This window comes from Physella acuta, unplaced genomic scaffold (assembly GCF_028476545.2).
Source record: "Physella acuta isolate Inbredline_101_S28 unplaced genomic scaffold, ASM2847654v3 ptg000184l, whole genome shotgun sequence".
Taxonomy (NCBI): domain Eukaryota; kingdom Metazoa; phylum Mollusca; class Gastropoda; family Physidae; genus Physella; species Physella acuta.
The window spans coordinates 138175-159156 of record NW_026731703.1 but is presented as its reverse complement, the minus strand read 5'-3'; the positions used below and the strand labels follow the sequence as shown (position 1 = coordinate 159156).

General features: G+C 38.8%; 1 protein-coding gene across 1 annotated transcript in view; it reads right to left on the bottom strand.

Annotated features, from left to right (window-relative positions):
- LOC131936680 (protein Jumonji) overlaps nt 1–19878 on the bottom strand; it is a 41654-nt gene extending 21776 nt beyond the window's left edge. Inside the window, exons 1-7 of the mRNA XM_059293728.1 lie at nt 19405–19878; nt 18179–18312; nt 17795–18086; nt 17082–17220; nt 16732–16883; nt 15438–15634; nt 14510–15034 (exon numbers count right to left, since the gene is read on the bottom strand). Of these exons, the coding sequence (XP_059149711.1) occupies nt 14510–15034; nt 15438–15634; nt 16732–16883; nt 17082–17220; nt 17795–18086; nt 18179–18283 (1410 nt within the window). The 5' untranslated portion in view covers nt 18284–18312; nt 19405–19878. The remainder of the gene's footprint in view (nt 1–14509; nt 15035–15437; nt 15635–16731; nt 16884–17081; nt 17221–17794; nt 18087–18178; nt 18313–19404) is intronic.
- Nucleotides 19879–20982: the final 1104 nt, after the last annotated feature.

The following is a 20982-nucleotide window of genomic DNA, read 5'->3' as shown; positions in this document are numbered from 1 at the left end:
TGGTTGGGTGGATATGATGGTACGTAGGTATGATGGTACACTAAACACTGAATTGGTTGGGTGGGTATGATGGTACGTAGGTATGATGGTACACTAAACACTGAACTGGTTGGGTGGATATGATGGTACGTAGGTATGATGGTACACTAAACACTGAATTGGTTGGGTGGGTATGATGTTACGTAGGTATGATGGTACACTAAATACTGAATTGGTTGGGTGGATATGATGGTACGTAGGTATGATGGTACACTAAACACTGAATTGGTTGGGTGGGTATGATGGTATTTGAGTATGATGGTACACCAAACACTGAATTGGTTGGGTGGGTATGATGGTATTTGAGTATGATGGTACACCAAACACTGAATTGGTTGGGTGGGTATGATGGTATTTGAGTATGATGGTACACCAAACACTGAATTGGTTGGGTGGGTATGATGGTATTTGAGTATGATGGTACACCAAACACTGTATGGGTTGGGTGGGTATGAAAGAACGAGGGTAAGATGGTACGTGGGTATGATGGTACACCAAACATTGAATTTCCATTTACATAGGGGAGGTGAGGCACATTTCCATCACAGTAGGGGAGGTAAGCTATAACATTTCTATCACAGTAGGGGAGGTAAGCTATAACATTCCCATCACAGTAGGGGAGGTAAGCTACAACATTTCCATCACAGTAGGGGAGGTAAGCTACAACATTTCCATCACAGTAGGGGAGGTAAGCTACAACATTTCCATCACAGTAGGGGAGGTAAGCTATAACATTTCTATCACAGTAGGGGAGGTAAGCTACAACATTTCCATCACAGTAGGGGAGGTAAGCTATAACATTTCTATCACAGTAGGGGAGGTAAGCTACAACATTTCCATCACAGTAGGGGAGGTAAGCTATAACATTTCTATCACAGTAGGGGAGGTAAGCTATAACATTTCCACCACAGTAGGGGAGGTAAGCTACAACATTTCCATCACAGTAGGGGAGGTAAGCTACAACATTTCCATCACAGTAGGGGAGGTAAGCTACAACATTTCCATCACAGTAGGGAAAGTAAGCCACTACATCACAGACAGTTGATATGAAGGCCAAAGTTAAAAATCATTTTATTTTTTTTTATGATTAAAAAAAAAAGGATATTTTGTTGGTATTTGAGGGTTTGATTTTGTTAGTATTTGAGGGTTTGATTTTGTTAGTATTTGAGGGTATGATTTTGTTAGTATTTGAGGGTTTGATTTTGTTAGTATTTGAGGGTATGATTTTGTTAGTATTTGAGTAATACAAACAAAGCAGGAAGCAAGAGACTGGCATATTTACAAGAGCTTTGTTAACCCATTAGTTGCTGGCACTCTAGAAATATAATCCTTTCTCTATTGTCCTATTAAAATATTTGACAATTTTGAGTTTGAACCCCCTGTTTCAACCTACAACAACAGGAACGATAAAACTATCTTCAACATCAATCTCTAATACATGGTTTGGTAACGTAATGGTTTTAAAACTAAAAACTATTACGTGGCAACTTGAGCAGGCACACAGCTAGGCTAGTGTTTACAAACAATAGCTTGACACATTCAGGTGAAAAGTGCATGTAGAGAGGGAGGTCAACAGAAACAACCTGAAGAGCAAATCATCAGTTTTCACTCATGCATAAATGGCTTTCTTTTCAACAGCTCAGAAATGCCAACACAAATGAAGACATGAACCATTCTGTATGCCACCACCATTATAGTTATCAAAACCTGGTCTGTGATTGCTGTATGAAGAGCGCATATGTTGTACGAGACAACAGCCATACAACAGCTGACATAAAATACTACCTTGACTTGATGCACCTGATGTAAGCAAGCTTGGCAACAAGTTTATAAAAAGTAGTTAAACTTGCACATAATGGCTTTAGCAAGTAGTTAAACTTGCACGTAATGGCTTCACCAAGTAGTTTAACTTGCACGTAATAGCTTCACCAAGTAGTTAAACTTGCACGTAATGGCTTCACCAAGTAGTTAAACTTGCATGTAATGGCTTCACCAAGTAGTTTAACTTGCACAGGCTGCACCAAGTAGTTAAACTTGCAAGTAATGGCTTCACCAAGTAGTTAAACTTGCATGTAATGGCTTTACCAAGTAGTTATACTTGCACGTAATGGCTTCACCAAGTAGTTATACTTGCACGTAATGGCTTCACCAAGTAATTAAACTTGCCAGGTAAAGGATTCAGAAAATAATTCTATTCATTAATCTTGAAAAGTACAGGCTACTTTTTGTAATGTCAATCTTGAATATTTGTATTTTGTAGACATTTTAGAAGCTAAGGTAGAATTTAATGAAGACAAAGACATGAAGAAAAGTGATATGAAATTATTTACAGAAAATGTATGGATTCAAAGTATTGGAATAGTTTGATGGAGGCGTGGCCATGTGCAGAAGACTATTACTACAGCTAGTTTTAAAATCAATGTTCCATTTCCCCTTCAAATAACAGAGTCCAGACACTAATGGCATGTAATTTGAGCAATCTTTCATGTACAAGTTTATCTAAGCAGTAAAATCAATCCTCCCCCAAGCCAAATGGTTTGTTTACATAACTACATGTTATCAGCTCGAGATTTCTACTGAGACAAAAAGCTAATAATAGAATTGATTTTGGCTCTTTGTTCTCTCGTGTAGCCTCCAGGCAAATACTGCATGTTAATGGCACATGCCAATTACTGCTAGGCTTAATGACAGGTCTAGTTCTTGGCTAATCTCTAATGTCAATGACAGGTCTGGTTCTTGGCTAATCTCTAATGTCAATGACAGGTCTGGTTCTTGGCTAATCTCTAATGTCAATGACAGGTCTGGTTCTTGGCTAATCTCTAATGTCAATGACAGGTCTGGTTCTTGGCTAATCTCTAATGTCAATGACAGGTCTGGTTCTTGGCTAATCTCTAATGTCAATGACAGGTCTGGTTCTTGGCTAATCTCTAATGTCAATGACAGGTCTGGTTCTTGGCTAATCTCTAATGTCAATGACAGGTCTGGTTCTTGGCTAATCTCTAATGTCAATGACAGGTCTTGGCTAATCTAAAATGTCAATGACAGGTCTGTGTCAATGACAGTCAGTCTGGATGTTGGCTAATCTCTAATGTCAATGACATTTCTGGTTGATTAACTTTACAACAGGGAGGCTTCTGATAACCACAGAGAAAGATTAGGGCTGACTAAAACATTAGCAAGCAAGAATAAATCAATTACTGAGATATGAAACTAACAATGAATATAAATGAAATTTATAAATGAATTTTTTATTGAACACAACACTAATGATAAGAAATGGATCCTTGTTTAAAATTTGCTTTTGTACAACATAACACTCAAAAGGGTCTTCAACTAGAACTAAAACTTAAGTGAATTATTTATGTCAAGTCCAATGTCACAGACCAGTTCTACAATGTTGACATAATGTTACAAAACTCCATCCAATCAGCTCTAACAACAAAATCAATGAATAAACTCTACCTAACAGCATCAATTATAAATGCAACTAATCATTAGAATCACAACAGCCTATCAAGGGAAAGAAAACAACACCAGCTGGAAGGGGAAGAAATCAAACTTAACCAGCTTCTCCCAAGTCAATAACAAGCAAACTACAATATCCAAATCTATTTGAGATCACCTGTCACAGGCAATATCCAAATCTATTTGAGATCACCTGCCACAGGCAATATCCAAATCTATTTGAGATCACCTGCCAGAGGCAATATCCAAATCTATTTGAGATCACCTGCCACAGGCAATATCCAAATCTATTTGAGATCACCTGCCACAGGCAATATCCAAATCTATTTGAGATCACCTGCCAGAGGCAATATCCAAATCTATTTGAGATCACCTGCCAGAGGCAATATCCAAATCTATTTGAGATCACCTGCCACAGGCAATATCCAAATCTATTTGAGATCACCTGCCACAGGCAATATCCAAATCTATTTGAGATCACCTGCCACAGGCAATATCCAAATCTATTTGAGATCACCTGTTACAGGCAATATCCAAATCTATTTGAGATCACCTGTCACAGGCAATATCCAAATCTATTTGAGATCACCTGCCACAGGCAATATCCAAATCTATTTGAGATCACCTGCCAGAGGCAATATCCAAATCTATTTGAGATCACCTGCCACAGGCAATATCCAAATCTATTTGAGATCACCTGCCACAGGCAATATCCAAATCTATTTGAGATCACCTGCCAGAGGCAATATCCAAATCTATTTGAGATCACCTGCCAGAGGCAATATCCAAATCTATTTGAGATCACCTGCCACAGGCAATATCCAAATCTATTTGAGATCACCTGCCACAGGCAATATCCAAATCTATTTGAGATCACCTGCCACAGGCAATATCCAAATCTATTTGAGATCACCTGTTACAGGCAATATCCAAATCTATTTGAGATCACCTGTTACAGGCAATATCCAAATCTATTTGAGATCACCTGCCACAGGCAATATCCAAATCTATTTGAGATCACCTGCCAGAGGCAATATCCAAATCTATTTGAGATCACCTGCCAGAGGCAATATCCAAATCTATTTGAGATCACCTGCCACAGGCAATATCCAAATCTATTTGAGATCACCTGCCACAGGCAATATCCAAATCTATTTGAGATCACCTGCCACAAGCATGATCATCTGGCAATAGAACCAGCACTGAACCTCTTCCACTCAATCCATGGAATGTTTATCAATTCATACAATCACTAGATAATCCGTCAGAGTATTCCCATTTATAGATTTTAAAATTTGTAAACAAAGAAGGCAACAATTAAATCTGCAGAAATCTGAGTACCCTTATTGCAAGAGGAGAATTAATTTGAAAATAAAATGTAGATCGATGGATGAGCATCAAATACTGAATATGTAAATACTGTTTAAAAATTGCATAAGTGGTTTAAAATTAAAAAATATATTTTACATTAAGGCTAGAGTGCTGTTTATAGACAGCAAACACATTGTTTAACGAGGCATCTACATTTACTTCAATCAAATATTGCACCAAGAATATAATTTAACCTTCTATATATATACATATATATATAGTAAAAATCAACAAACAGTTGACATATGTAATGCCATTTTAATTAACATTGTGAATGTTTATCAATGCTAACAACAGAAACATAGGACATAATGGCCCACACAGGTATATTCTACAGAAACTTGAAATAAAGATTTGGGTCTGCTTCTAGTTGAGTAAAATGTTACAGCAATGAACCCCACCCCTTGACTAAAGAACAGACCAACAAATGGAATTCCTCAACAACTGAGGGCACTACTCACATATGGTTAATGCCATGGCTGGATGGCTATGAAAACTAATTAGCAATAAAAAAAAACGTAGTTTCAGCAAGTTTTCAGTACATATACTCATACAATATAGTTTTTATTGATGTCAAGTTGTACTAAAATAAATACTTAATTGATAAATATAGAGTTGAAACAAGAAGGACTAAGCAAGCCCTGTGTACAGCAGAAGATCCAAACAGCTGTTTAAACCAGTCCAATCCTTACATCATGTCAAACAGTGAGTGGGAAATAAATAGTAGGTAACAAGACCATTTGAATCATTGAAAGGAAGCCAAGGTTATTTGTACTAAAATAGACCAGGATTTGAGAATAATACAAATTAAAACAGCAAAACTTGAACAACTACAACAGTCAAAATCATTTCTTTTACAAGAATAATAAATATATTTGGTATGAAAAAAAATCAGGTTTTAAAATTCTTTGGTTAAGGTGTAAGGCGGGATAAGCATAAATAATAGCAGGACGAGCTTTACAACTCTTCTCAACATAACAAATATAACAAATAACAATAGCAGGACTGCTTTACAACTCTTCTCAACATAACAAATATAACAAATAACAATAGCAGGACGAGCTTTACAACTCTTCTCAACATAACAAATATAACAAATAGCAGGACGAGCTTTACAACTCTTCTCAACATAACAAATATAACAAACAACAATAGCAGGACGAGCTTTACAACTCTTCTCAAAATAAAAAAAATAATAAATAACAATAGCAGGATGAGCTTTACAGTTCTTCTCATAATTTCTATTGTGTCAGACAGCAGGCAAGATTTCTATTGTGTTAGTGAGTTAGTCCTCAGCATCAGACATAATTTCTATGTAGTCTACAAATAAGTTTGCCTCGTTAGCACTAGATTCTACAACCTGCTCAGGTTTAGACAAGTCAATTGCAGTATTCAGATCATCTAGACAAGAACTTACAGCACTTTTATGCATCAGTTGGTTTTTTTTCCTTATATTTTCATTTATTAATTCTTCCTTGATAAGTGTGATCTGAATTTTTAGTTCCTCCATGATGACATCTAGCACATTTTGACATGACATGTCATCAACAAGGATGTCATTAGAGTGCCTGATGGACAAGTCGGATGTGTGTGGGGAATATGCTTCTGGGACTAGAGGCTGGTCAGTGACAGATCTATGTTCACTGGTCAAATGTCCTGTGGTCAAATGTCCTGTGGTCAAATGTCCTGTGGTCAAATGTCCTGTGGTCAAATGTCCTGTGGTCAAATGTCCTGTGGTCAAATGTCCTGTGGTCAAATGTCCTGTGGTCAAATGTCCTGTGGTCAAATGTCCTGTGGTCAAATGTCCTGTGGTCAAATGTCCTGTGGTCAAATGTCCTGTGGTCAAATGTCCTGTGGTCAAATGTCCTGTGGTCAAATGTCCTGTGGTCAAATGTCCTGTGGTCAAATGTCCTGTGGTCAAATGTCCTGTGGTCAAATGTCCTGTGGTCAAATGTCCTGTGGTCAGAAACTCAGACCCCTGCCCAGCAAATGTTGTGCCAGTGGCTGTGATTGGTTCATGTGTTGTTATGCCAGTGACCATGATTGGTTCATGGGACCTAGTCCCTGCAAATGTGCCGTTGACTATGATTGGTTCATTGGGCTTCGTCCCTGCAAATGTTGTGCCAGTGGCTATGATTGGTTCATTGGGCCTTGTCCCAGCAAATGATGTTGTGCCAGTGACTATGATTGGTTCATTGGGCCTTGTCCCAGCAAATGTTGTGCCATTGGCTATGATTGGTTCATTGGGCTTAGTCCCAGCAAATGTGCCGTTGACTATAATTGGTTCATGGGACCCAATCCCAGCAAATGTTATGCCAGTGGCTATGATTGGTTCATGGGACCTAGTCCCAGCAAATGATGTTGTGCCAGTGGCTATGATTGGTTCATGGGACCTAGTCCCAGCAAATGTTGTGCCAGTAGCTATGATTGGTTCATGGGACCTAGTCCCAGCAAATGTATTGCCAGTGGCTATGATTGGTTCATGGGACCTAGTCCCAGCAAATGTATTGCCAGTGACTATGATTGGTTCATGGGACCTAGTCCCAGCAAATGATGTTGTGCCAGTAGCTATGATTGGTTCATGGGACCTAGTCCCAGCAAATGTTGTGCCAGTAGCTATGATTGGTTCATGGGACCTAGTCCCAGCAAATGTGTTGCCAGTGGCTATGATTGGTTCATGGGACCCAGCAAATGCTGCCACAACATAACTACTTGTGCTAGAAGGAAGGTGTTGGGAAAAAGAAGCTCCACTACTTATAGAATTGGTGTGGGACTTTGTTTTAGCATGAATATTCTGATATATTGGCTTGACACTATTGTAAAGTGTACTGAGAGGGTGGTAGGAGGTATGTGGTTTCTGAGGATTGTGTGGGATAAGAGGATTGTAAGAGGTACGTGGTTGCTGAGGATTGTACCAGGTATTAGACCTAAAAGAACTGTATGAGGCTCGTGGTTGCCCAGGGCTATATGAGGTACATGGGTCCTGATATAGGTTAGAGTCAAGATGAGACTTGTGATTCTGGCTAGTTTTTGAATGTGGTACAAAAATAGGACAAGCCTGCTTTGGCTGGTCCAGTGATTTGTCTAGGCCATCAACAGGCCTAATTTTGTTTGCGTTACATGAAGCAACTGATGTTTGGAAGGAAATGTTGGACTCGGACAGTGGAGCATACAGCAGCTTAGGAAGTTGTGTGTGTGAAGTTCCAGCATTGCTCTGTGTTACACAGGTCTGGACTGAGGTTTTGCTACTGGAGAAAGCTACAGAGTTCTGGCCATTGGTCCCACCAGGGCGCTCCAGACTGGTGCCAGCATCATCATGGTGGAGGTAGATGCTCTTGCCCAGACTAAACCTTTTCCGTAGCTGGTAAACACAGCTGGTCTGTTGGGCTGGAAGTGAACTATCTAGGGCCTGTTTCTTGTTATGATCATTTATCCTTGATAAATTTTCAAAATAATTGTTGCTGACACTAGAGGCCTGTGTGGGCTGTCTGCAGCTGTGGCTAGATGACAAACAGTGGGGATCAACTGAGTCCACAGTTGGGTTCAAATTTAAAGCTGAAAATCTTGCAGTAAAAGGCGCAAGACAGCCAGATTTTGTACCAGTTTCAGGTAAGATGTGTCTCTTGTCTAAGATTTCACAATGCTTTAACTGGCCATTGACCACAGCAAAACCCTGGCCAGTGTGTAGACTGCCATAACTGTGTAGAACAATGTTTTGCTGTGGTTGGCCACTGAAAAATGTTGATTCCCCACCATAGCAATATGACTGCTGGTTGATGGGGTAAGTGAATGATCTGATTGTCTCATCCAATGATAGACTCTTTGACTTTTTCTTAGCTCCGGCCTTCCTATGACCAATGGGCCTGTGGGCAGAAGATGCAACACATTTTTTTCTCCTGTTGACCTTTGAACTCTGCCGCCCACTTGTGGGTGTTTCAGATGACCAGCGGCTGGTACTGTCATCGCTTGCTGGATGACAGGCTGTCAGCACCTGGTCATGTGACCCACTGGTCAGCACCTGGTCATGTGACCCACTGGTCAGCACCTGCACATGTGACCCACTGGTCAGGACCTGGTCATGTGACCCACTGGTCAGCACCAGGTCATGTGACCCACTGGTCAGCACCTGGTCATGTGACCCACTGGTCAGCCCAGTGTAAGCACCAGTCAGATCAAAACTGACCTGCCTGCTGGAGAACTGAGAACCACAGCTGAGAGAAAGATCAATGGCCACATCATTACTTTCTGGTCCACAAATATCAGCCATACAACTTGAAGCTACATTCTTGGAATCTTCTTCTAAGATAACAACATCATCATCTTCAGATGCTGGTGATGCCTCTCTAGCCATCTCATGCTCTTTTCCACCTGGCATCTCTGAGCTTGGAAATAAAGAAAGGTTCTTGTCCACTGAAGATGAGCTAGGCAGATCTTTTACCACTATCAAGGGATAATGTTTATCAGAGTTATGTTTCCCTTTCTGCTCTTCTGTGTCTACCTCAGCCTCCTCAACGTCAGAGTCAATGATGACTGGCTTCTCATCTTTCACATGTCTGACATTGCCACTCCACCTTTTTTCTGTATCACCATCTTTTCTTGTCAAGTTGAACTTTATTTCATTTTGGGATTTTTTCCTAACCATTTTATATGGGAAATATCTCTGTTTGACTGTCATTCTACTAAATTTGATCTTGCAAAAAGAGCACAAACATTTGTGTAGCTGTTTCTGGTGTTTTTCAAGCTTTCTCTGACACAAGCATCTACCAGCAACCAAAGATTTCTTCAAGATAGAAGCTGCTTTCACTGGTTTGCTTGTCTGAAGCACAGTGTACATCTGTCTTGAATCATTGTCACAGTTTTGTTTAGCTCGCTCTAGCTTATCCTCTTTAGTTTGAGTCAAAACCTTTTCTTCTTTTAACCTACTGCTTGCTTCTTTAGCTTGAACTACTGGTGCATCATCCAAGACAGAATCCAAATTAGTCTGAATCTGTTTATTTCTCCACTTGATAAGACCTTCACCAGAGATAACTGGCTTCAGACATGGCGCTGTAGAGTTCTCTAGACAAATTTCTTTACAGATGGACCTGCACGAACTATGGTCACAATAGCTTTTTACTAACTCAAGGATGGGACAAATGTCTACAGACTTGATGCTTTCTTCTTCTAATGTTGAGGTTTTAAGGTCTACAAACTTGATGTTTTCTTGTTCCAATGTTGAGGTTTTAGGATCGACATTCTTGATGTTTTCTTCTTCTAATGTTGAGGGTTTAAGGTCTACGAACTTGATGTTTTCTTGTTCTAATGTTGAGGTTTTAAGGTCTACAAACTTGATGTTTTCTTGTTCTGTTGAGGTTTTAGGATCTACAAACTTGATGTTTTCTTGTTCTAATATTGAGATTTTGGGATCGACATTCTTGATGCTTTCTTGTTCTAATGTGGAGGTTTTAGGATCTACAAACTTGATGTTAGCATGTTCTAAAGTTGAGCTATTGGGATCTAAAAAATTATTGTTTGATTGTTCTAATGTTGAAATTTTAGTATCTACAAACTTAATGTGTGCCTGTTCTATTGTTGAGATTTTAGGATCTACAAACTTGATGTTTTCTTGTTCTAATGTTGAGGTTTTAGGATCTACAAACTTGATGTTTTCTTGTTCTAATGTTGAGGTTTTAGGATCTACAAACTTGATGTTTTCTTGTTCTAATGTTGAGGTTTTAGGATCTACAAACTTGATGTTTTCTTGTTCTAATGTTGAGGTTTTAGGATCTACAAACTTGATGTTTTCTTGTTCTAATGTTGAGGTTTTAGGATCGACAAACACTTGTTCTATTGTTGAGATTTTAGGATCTACAAACTTGATGCTATTTGCAAATGAGCTTAGTGGCAGTCCTAAAAATAGACTAATGTTTGAATTGCACTGATTTTTTCCACAAAACACTTGATTTTCTAATCGTAACTTATCTGCTTCTCTATTTATCTGTACAGTTTGACAATGATCCAGATATTTATGGTCATAGCTCGGTTTTTGACTGTCACTGCCCAGTTGTTGACTGCCACTATTCAGGTCCAGTTGTTGACCATCTAGGTCCAGTTGTTGACTGTCATGGTTCAGCTGTTGACTGTCACTGTCCAGTTGTTGACCATCTAGGTCCAGTTGTTGACTGTCACTGCCCAGTTGTTGACTGTTACTGTCCAGTTGTTGACTGCCACTGTCCAGTTGTTGACCATCACGGTCCAGTTGTTGACCATCACTGTCCAGTTGTTGACCATCTAGGTCCAGTTGTTGACCATCACGATCCAGTTGTTGACCGTCACTGTCCAGTTGTTGACCATCACGGTCCAGTTGTTGACTGTCACTGTCCAGTTGTTGACCATCTAGGTCCAGTTGTTGACCATCACGATCCAGTTGTTGACTGTCACGGTCCAGTTGTTGACTGTCACTGTCCAGTTGTTGACCATCTAGGTCCAGTTGTTGACTGTCACTGTTCAGTTGTTGACTGTCACTGTCAAGTTGTTGACTGTCATGGTCCAGTTGTTGACCATCACGGTCCAGTTGTTGACTGTCACTGTTCAGTTGTTGACCATCTAGGTCCAGTTGTTGACCATCACGATCCAGTTGTTGACTGTCACGGTCCAGTTGTTGACTGTCACTGTCCAGTTGTTGACCATCTAGGTCCAGTTGTTGACTGTCACTGTTCAGTTGTTGACTGTCACTGTCAAGTTGTTGACTGTCATGGTCCAGTTGTTGACCATCACGATCCAGTTGTTGACTGTCACTGCCCAGTTGTTGACTGTCATGGTTCAGGTGTTGACTGTCACTGTCCAGTTGTTGACCATCTAGGTCCAGTTGTTGACCATCACAATCCAGTTGTTGACTGTCACTGTCCAGTTGTTGACTGTCATGGTTCAGGTGTTGACTGTCACTGTCCAGTTGTTGACCATCTAGGTCCAGTTGTTGACTGTCACTGTCCATTTGTTGACCATCTAGGTCCAGTTGTTGACTGTCACTGTTCAGTTCTTGATGGCCACTGTCCATTTGTTGACCATCTAGGTCCAGTTGTTGACTGTCACTGTTCAGTTCTTGATGGCCACTGTCCATTTGTTGACCATCTAGGTCCAGTTGTTGACTGTCACTGTCCATTTGTTGACCATCTAGGTCCAGTTGTTGACTGTCATGGTTCAGTTGTTGATGGTCATGGTTCAGTTGTTGATGGTCATGGTTCAGTTGTTGACTGTCATGGTTCAGTTGTTGATGGTCATGGTTCAGTTGATGGTGATGGTTCAGTTGTTGATGGTCATGGTTCAGTTGTTGACTGTCATGGTTCAGTTGTTGATGGTCATGGTTCAATTGATGACTAACAAATGTTCCATTGTGGTCTAGATGTAGAACTTTTTCATTTTTATTAAAGCCAACAGCTTCCTTATGTTTTACATTGGCCACAATCTTTCCTTCTCTTGCAACTTTAGAAAAAGCTTCAATGATTTGCTGTCTTAAAGAAAACCTATCAGCCAAATGTTGTTCAACTGAAGACCTTTTGTTTGGGAACTTGTTGTAAGCTCCCCAATAGCCACCCTGACTCTTGTGCATGGAAGGGGCGGCAGTGTCGTACCTGTTAGGTGTGCCCTGAATGCTGGGGGCATCATCACCATGCCTGTTTGATATGGACTGGTTGTCAGGGGCAGCTCTGCCATGCCCAACTGATATATCTGGCTGATGGGTGAGGTAAGGTGTAAGACCATATGAATGGTCGTCAAGGAGAGCAGGTAGACCATGAGGCCCAGCAGGTGGTTGCTGGGTGAGGTAAGCTGGAAGACCATATGAATGGTCATCTAGTACAGCCAGTAATGGTTGTCTTTGGCTGGTCAGAATTCTGTCTGTTCTTTTATCAACAATATTCTTGCAGGAGGTAAAAGAATCTGAACATTGTACATTGACTGCAGGTTTGTTGTGAACACTATCAGAGTTGACTGCAGGTTTGATGCATGCTACAGCTGAGTTGAATATCCTTAAAAAGTCCTTCTGGAAATCCCCATGGCATTCTATCTTCTTACCTGCTCTGTCCTGGCCAGGATCTGCTTGATGTTCAGGCTCAAGAGGTTTACTCTGCTGGATTTCACTCAAGCCATTTTTGATACCAGCCTTAAGCAAACCTCTCTGGGCTGGATGCTTCTGTTGCTCACAGATTGGATTATTGCCCACAATGATTCCCCACCTATATTCAGTCTTCTCATGCCAGACTCTTCTTCTGACTATGCGGATTTTTATCTTTGGTAGTTTGACTTCCTTCACACATTTTTTCTTTCTTTTTTTCCCCAGTCTCTGCGCTCTTTTCTTCCTTTTTCTCCCATCAGCATCAGGCAGCTGGCACTTGAATGGACCAGACTCTGGAACTTCTCTCTTCTCTGGGTGGCTACCTGTAGCTGGACAGTGACCAGTGTTTGGAACATCTCTCTTCTCTGGGTGGCTACCTGTAGCTGGACAGTGACCAGTGTTTGGAACATCTCTCTTCTCTGGGTGGCTACCTGTAGCTGGACAGTGACCAGTGTTTGGGACATCTCTCTTCTCTGTGTGGCTACCTGTAGCTGGACAGTGACCAGTGTTTGGAACATCTCTCTTCTCTGTGTGGCTACCTGTAGCTGGACAGTGACCAGTGTTTGGAACATCTCTCTTCTCTGTGTGGCTACCTGTAGCTGGACAGTGACCAGTGTTTGGAACATCTCTCTTCTCTGGGTGGCTACCTGTAGCTGGACAGTGACCTCCTGAAGCAGCACCCCTGTCTTTAAGTTTGCTGTCCAGTTCATGGCTGCAACAATTTTCTAACTGACCAAAAGCCTGGCTTGGTGACATGCCCTGACAATTGCTACTGTCTTGAGAAGAACTGACTACACCTGAACACAAGACACACAAACATGGAAGGACAAAGACTTTAGGCTGGTGCCTACTGGTGTAGCTATGCTTTGTGTTTTGGGTGCTAATGTTCCGAACTAAATGCCTCTTTTTGACAAGTTTCTCATTGCTACTGTTCCTATCAATATGACTATTCCTGATGCCATCTTCTGGCTTTAAAGAAGGTGAGGGGAGACACAAATGACACCTCCCCAGCAAACCTTGTGCTGTTTTACAAGACACATGCATGCATTTAGAATGGCAATCATGCAGGACACACTGACAACTGCCTGGAGACGCATGCTCTGTTAGTAGGTTAGTACACTGACATGCTATGTTAGACAACTGACACACTACATGCTTTGAAGGAGGTAAGTGATGGGAGGGGTTAGCTGCTAATGTGTTACAGTGGGCAGGACACTGGGGGCTGGCCCTGCTCACAGGGATACTTCTATGGGGACAAGATGGGAACAGAGGTGGGCACTTAACACTGGCCAATACATGGACCTTTTCAGTCAACACTGCTTGGGTTTGTTTTCTAGCAGCTCGGGCTATTTGCTGGAGTTGTTTCATCAGAGTGCAGTGAGCAGCGGTGTGGGAGGCAAATGGTGGGGATTCTGCTAGTGCATGGGAGTGGGTGGACATGGGAAAACAGAGTGATGGCATGGCTGAATGTGGTGATGGCATGGGAATGACAGGCTCTAACCTACAGCCACGCATGACATTAAAGCTGGGTGAAGCTGTTACCTTCTTGCCAGCAACACAGTCATCAGGTGCCTCATGTTTTCTCTTAGATGCACCTGAAGAGGATGACAGCGACGTGGAGGAAGAAGACGTTGAGCCCCGACTGGTCAACAGGCCAGACCGAGGGCTGGGTGTGCTCAGTTTTGAAGAGGATGAACACACTAAAGGTGAAAATGTGTGTGACTTGCAAAAACATGACGAGTCTGAATGCAACGATGTAAACAAAGATGGAGGGGTAAACTCGCCTCGTCGAATGCCACTGGCTTTAGATGGTGAAGGAGACTTCTCAGGAGTAAAGTAGAACTTATTGCGGTACGGTGGTGTGCTGTTAGTAAGCCGAGATATGTTGAACGAGCGAGAGGGAGAAGAGACAGGAAAACGAGCTGACGACGATGAAGAAGAAGAAGTGGATACCTTGCGCTGCAGGCCTTGCCTGAGGCTAACGATACCACGAGCAGTTTCTGGTGTGCCAGCGCTGGCTCGCGCTGCTGAACGTTTAGCCAACAAGCTGGTGCTACCCCGGCCAGTCTGAAATCAAAACGAATGTTTTGAGATGCACATGAGTACAGCCATAGTGGCGTGTCTTTGACTAGCTTACACAACACTCACTTTATACTCTCTGGGGGCAACTATGGAAAATACTCACAGCTAAACAATCAAAAGAAAAAGATGATAAAGAACAGGATGTGTTACACAGGGAAATGTCACTTGAACAAATGAACAAAGGGTTAGTTGTTTAAAACACTTGTTATGAGTTGAGTAGACACCAAACAGTTAAACAAGAGAAACAGATACTATTGCTTCTGTATTTTACTGCTACATCATGTACATGTCAATCATTATCTTTCTACTCAAATGTTTAAATTTAAAGTGTAGGCAACTAACAAAGCAATGACATCAAGAAATGATTCTTCAAGTGTTGGTTACTCACAGGTGAAGGGGTTGCCATACTTGCAGCCTCTGCCACTTCTTCATTAGCACCGCTGCTGGTGCTAGTGGAGTCCGGTGTGCTCTCTCTCTGGCTTTTTGATTTACCAGCAGAAGCTGTCCTAGAACCAGCCTCTGAGGCAGCCATCTCTTCACGGGAGTAGTTAAAAAAATCTAGATGAGGGGGCAAAATTGAGGATCCTGAAAAAATAGAACAGTATGATCAAATATCTTCAACTTCATAAGCTCACTCTGTAAAAAGGCTTTTAATTTACAACAGAGTATTTTCCTTTAAAAATTCATTATTAAAATGGAGAAATAATTATATCATCTTATATATATAATTAATTTTTGGAAATAAAAATAACATGCTCATTTATTGTGTAAAAAAAAGTTTAAAATAAAGAATTTAAGGATACAGTAACTATTCAATATCCTAATAAAAATATCCAACTTCTATAATTTTATTTATAATCTTTTTTTAAGGCGCCATGCTGATATGTAAAAAATGAATCATAAAATACTTTTATTTTATTAGAAAGGCACTGATTACATCCCCCCCCCCACCAATTTTTTAAATCTATGTGTCCTTTTAAACTTTAAAAACAAAGATCACAAGGAAACAATCTTAAATATAAACACTTCCATTATCATTTCAGCTGTGTCTTGTAATTTAAGAAGAAAAAAAAAAATCAGTAAATATTTTCTTTAGTTTTTACTACTATCAATTGCTTTGAAATAAAATGTCAATAAGAATTTTATTATTTCTAAATTTGATAATTAGGAGATCCTGAACACTGTGGAACTGTTCAAATTTGTAAATTACTTTCTCACTTATCCAAATATACTGGTAACACAATAATGATTGATAGAAAAATATCCATGGTAGATAAAAACAAGAACATGCTGAAATCAGATTGACTTGAAACCAACTGAGAGTTGCTCTAAAGTCTGGCTTAAACAAGTTCACTGACTCACAAGAAGAACAAAAATGAGCATCAAATGTTTTACCAGATGTCGCAGTGCCTTAACACTTAAAGCAGTTCAACTATCAAGCATCAGGGGAATAATGCAGCAGCAGAAAATTAGTTTCACAATTTTATCAACAATATTTGAAGTTTTAAAATTCAACCATACAAACTTTATTAAAGTAGAAACTTGATTTCCATATAAGAGCTTTCAGTAATAATAAATATATTAATAACATTTAGCAACAATATTTAATAAACATGCTTAAACAGTTAAACAGAATCAACTTCAACATGCAGTTTACTGAGGGCTACAACACCAAAAGTAACCTCGAAGACACAAGAAGGTTAGGAAATCTTCAGTCTTAGGAATTCGAAAAGACATCACTTTAGTTGGTGGTGTTGAAGACTTGACTGGAGTGCAGGATGGTGTTCCTGGCAACGAACAGCCTTGGGCAAATTTACGTTGCGCATGGATTTTCCTGTCGAAATAACTAACAATGTCTACAAATATTAACATCTTGTGGTGAAATGTTAAACATATAACTAAATTTTATTTATCAGATATTACTTATACTAATCACAACAAAAAAAACGGTTGCATCTAAAGCATAAATCAGTTTATTGCATTTAGTATAGGATAAAGTAAGACACAAAAAAAACTTGAATGGACTTTTTACCTTTTGGAACCATTGGCAGAGCTGGTTGATGATCTGACAGAATCTTGACTACTTTCATCCAGATTTATGTTAGATGAAACATCAGATGAAGATTTCCGTTTGAGGGAACCTGATATAGCACTTTTTTTAAGTCTTGGGGCTATAAAATAAAGGAGTATTAGTTAGTCAGTAATCTTTTCTTTTTTAACAAAACATGAGTTCAAATTTGTGACTGCTTTAAGTTTAAGAAGAGAAGAATTACAGTAAAGAACTGCATACAAAAGTGATAACAAAATTTTAAACTCATAATAAAGAAAACTTATGGAATACTTTCTTCTAAACCCTTAAAGCCAGGGTGCATACTTTCAATTTTTCATTTCTGTGCATATGACCTAAGACAGGTTTATGTGGACTTGACATTGTAGGCAGAAGTTTTTATAAGAAGAGTATAATAATAAGTTGGATGTTAATTATTAGTTCAAACTGTTTTGAATCTGAAGGACTAAACACTTCACATCTAACAATGAGAATTATTTCTCTACATGCCAAATATTTCTTTAAAAAACTGCATTATTTATCATCCCTACAAAATTTGTGTACACAGCAAAAAAATCTCTAGGAGGATGGAACTAATAGTAAAATAAAGTGCATGGCTGAGTAAAAAAAAAGAAAGCAAAAAGTATATCAGGACTGTAAGGGTTCAAACTAGAAACTCATGAAATAAGCTCAAATACCTGACATTGAAGTCTGCCTTAGATTGTGTTTTGGTGAAAGTGTTCCAGTGCGTAAAGACCTCCTCTGTCCTAGAAAACTTCTGTCAGATCTCAAATTGCTAGATGTTCTAGAACTGCTGCTCTTGTGACTGATACTACTTGCCTTGCTAGTGTTAGCACCATTGCTGCTTGTACTATTACTGCTGCTATCATTACCAAGAAATAACCTATTGCGACGATTTTCTTGCAATGAGGCATACAGAGCTTTATTAAGCTCTTGTTCCTCTTGGCGAGACAGACCAACAGTGTCATCCTGCATAAAGAATACAAGTTTAAATTTAAGTTACTAATATTAAAAAGGTAATTAATTTTTTAAAATAATCCTAGACAACTTAAGAAACATACCACTAGTTTTGACTGGACTACACGACGTGGTCTTCTATCAACAACAGATTCTGCATTGCGAAGACTTCGCTTTGTCACAGACAATGAATTCCGGCGGCCAACCATTTTTTACTTCCTTTCTACCTGTCATCAACCTAGACATATTTTGAAAAGCACATAATACATGTTATATAAGACAATTTATCACAATATATAATAAGAAACATTACATCAATTTAAACCAGAAAAATGACAACTAAAAAGTTTGGCTCTAGCAAAAATGCAGTTACAGTAATATAACTGTATGCTAGCAAATCTATAGGCCTATCTATTATAGATTTTCTATTATAAAATTTGCTTTGAAGAATGGAGACTAAATTCAAAAGTTGGTTTTATTAATATTAAAAGAACTTTTAAAATACCAACAGTGTAGGTTTAAAAAATGAGCGAGAAAGTAGAGCATTATTAGTTTTATCAGTCTATGAAAAAGAAATCAAATATGCCTATTGTGAGCTGTTTTTTTCATAAGACTGGCGTTCATATCACAACCAATTCTTTACTTTTTAAAAACCATGTGACCCCTATTTGGTTCATCACTAGTGAGGAACTCTAGTGCATAGTCAATTAAAAAGTCGAACCAATTCGTGGTTTGCCATGGCCTCAAATGTAAGAGTGATATAACATGTGTTGTCATGGAATGGTGTGTTGTGCCATAGCTGTGAGTGACAATAAATATTAAGTTAAGTAATTTAGTTTAAAACGAACTAAAAACCTCAAAGTTAGTGCCTAATGGGATATTTATTACTCAGTGATCATGTTTAAATTGAAAATTGAGAAGGCCTAAATTTTAGATTTTATAAACATTCTACTTAGCCCTATGTATTTATGTAATGTATTATGTAACTTATAAATTTCTATAAGTCCTCTGATTCTGCTCTCTTAGATATTAGATAATTAAAATTATAAGTTAAGTTGTAAAAGTATTTTTAAGTTAGAACACAAGATTTAAGAAATTAAGACCTAAGTCTAAGACCCTATGAAATGATGTTACATTCATAATCATATGTAATACTAATAGGCCCTATATGTCTAGTAATAATTATAATGAAATATTACTTAGATCTAGCCAATTCTAGCCTATAGATCTAGATTTCTTATTCTAAATCTAGAATCTAATATCTAAAATAAAATTATAAAGATAAAAATTAAAAATAGTTAGGCCTAAATTAAATAGATGATAATTTCACCTTTTTCGCTTTAATTCTTGATGTTCGTCAGCAAATATTTTTTACAGCATTGTGTAGATCTGGATAGATCTAAGTGTTAAGCACCGGTAGATGTAGATCTAGATGATCAAATTAATAAACCAACAGGTAGGCCCAGACGAGACCAAAATCTGCCAGAGTGACTTCACCATCACCACCTCGTCCACCAATCCAATGCCGATTATTGTTTTTACTTGTCACTCATAGCCCATAGCCATAGGTCTGGCCTTGCGAGTGCCAGGTAGGCTAGCTAGAGGGATAGAGAGAGAGGGACAAAGCGACGGACTGATAATACACCCCTGCACCCATGACCCTTATTACCTTGATCTTACTAACAAAGAGAATATCAATTAAATTTAATTTCAGACGCACTAACTATCAATTAAATTTCTCGCTATTGATCTTCCTAGCAGCGTCGACATCGATCATGTCTTTTCTTTTACTTTTTCAGTCTTTGTTCCGCAGTACGAGTCCAAGATCGCATTTTTTAAATAAAAATGCTCTGAACATTTTATATAATTAAAAATAAAGGAAAATGCATCATCCTCACTAGCCAAATAGTGTTCATAAAGTTAATAAATAATTATTGACGACTGAGTCATTTAACCGAAAACTTTTTCTAACATATTCGAATATCATCATATTTCATATATTATATCCATTGTATCCAATGTCTCAGTTTATACAAAGTACATTTCATTCAACAATGTTTCAACTACCAAAATATTACCTGATTAGTGATTAGGACATACAAAAACACTTTTTTTTCGAATATTTTTTTTTCAAAAAAATTAAGCATCTACGTATATATATATATATATATATATATATATATATATATATATATATATATATATATATATGTGTGTGTGTGTGTGTGTTTGTGCGTGTGTGTTTAATAAATGCCCAATTGTTACGTCTAATAGATCTAGATAGGGCGTATATTTTAAACATATTTGCAATAGGCCAAGTTTTACAAATAGTCTACCTAGCTTATTAGAATTATCGCCTACGGCTTATAAAGGCGATTCGAGTCGGGACACGGTCGCCGTGTACAGAACATTTGCCTGATCTTATTCGCATTAATCTAGACCCGATCGATATTTATGACTGCCTCTTCTCATATAATTATAAGTTAATCTTGGGTAAGGGGTCATCCATAAATGACGTCACGCTTTTTTTTGACGATTTTTACCCCCGCCCTCCCCTCCGTCACACGTCGTCACAAAAAGCCATACCCCCTCCCCCACTAAAATGACGTCACACCTCAGCCTACAACCTCCACACCCCCCAAAATTGCTGTTGAATTTTTCTTAAAACATTGATGTTTTTCCAAAATCTTGTCAGAACTCTGTCAACACAGAGTATTTTGGTCAATTCCTTTTAAAATTTATTAAAACCGTTTTCTAAAACGCGAAATAACGGCTAAAACTCGTTTTCTAATGTTGCTTTTTATCAAACACCGTCAAAAAATTACGGACCCCCCCCCCCTACGAGTGTGACGTCATTTATGAACGACCCCTAATAACTGTGTCTTGTTTTGTCATTTACTTAATCTTT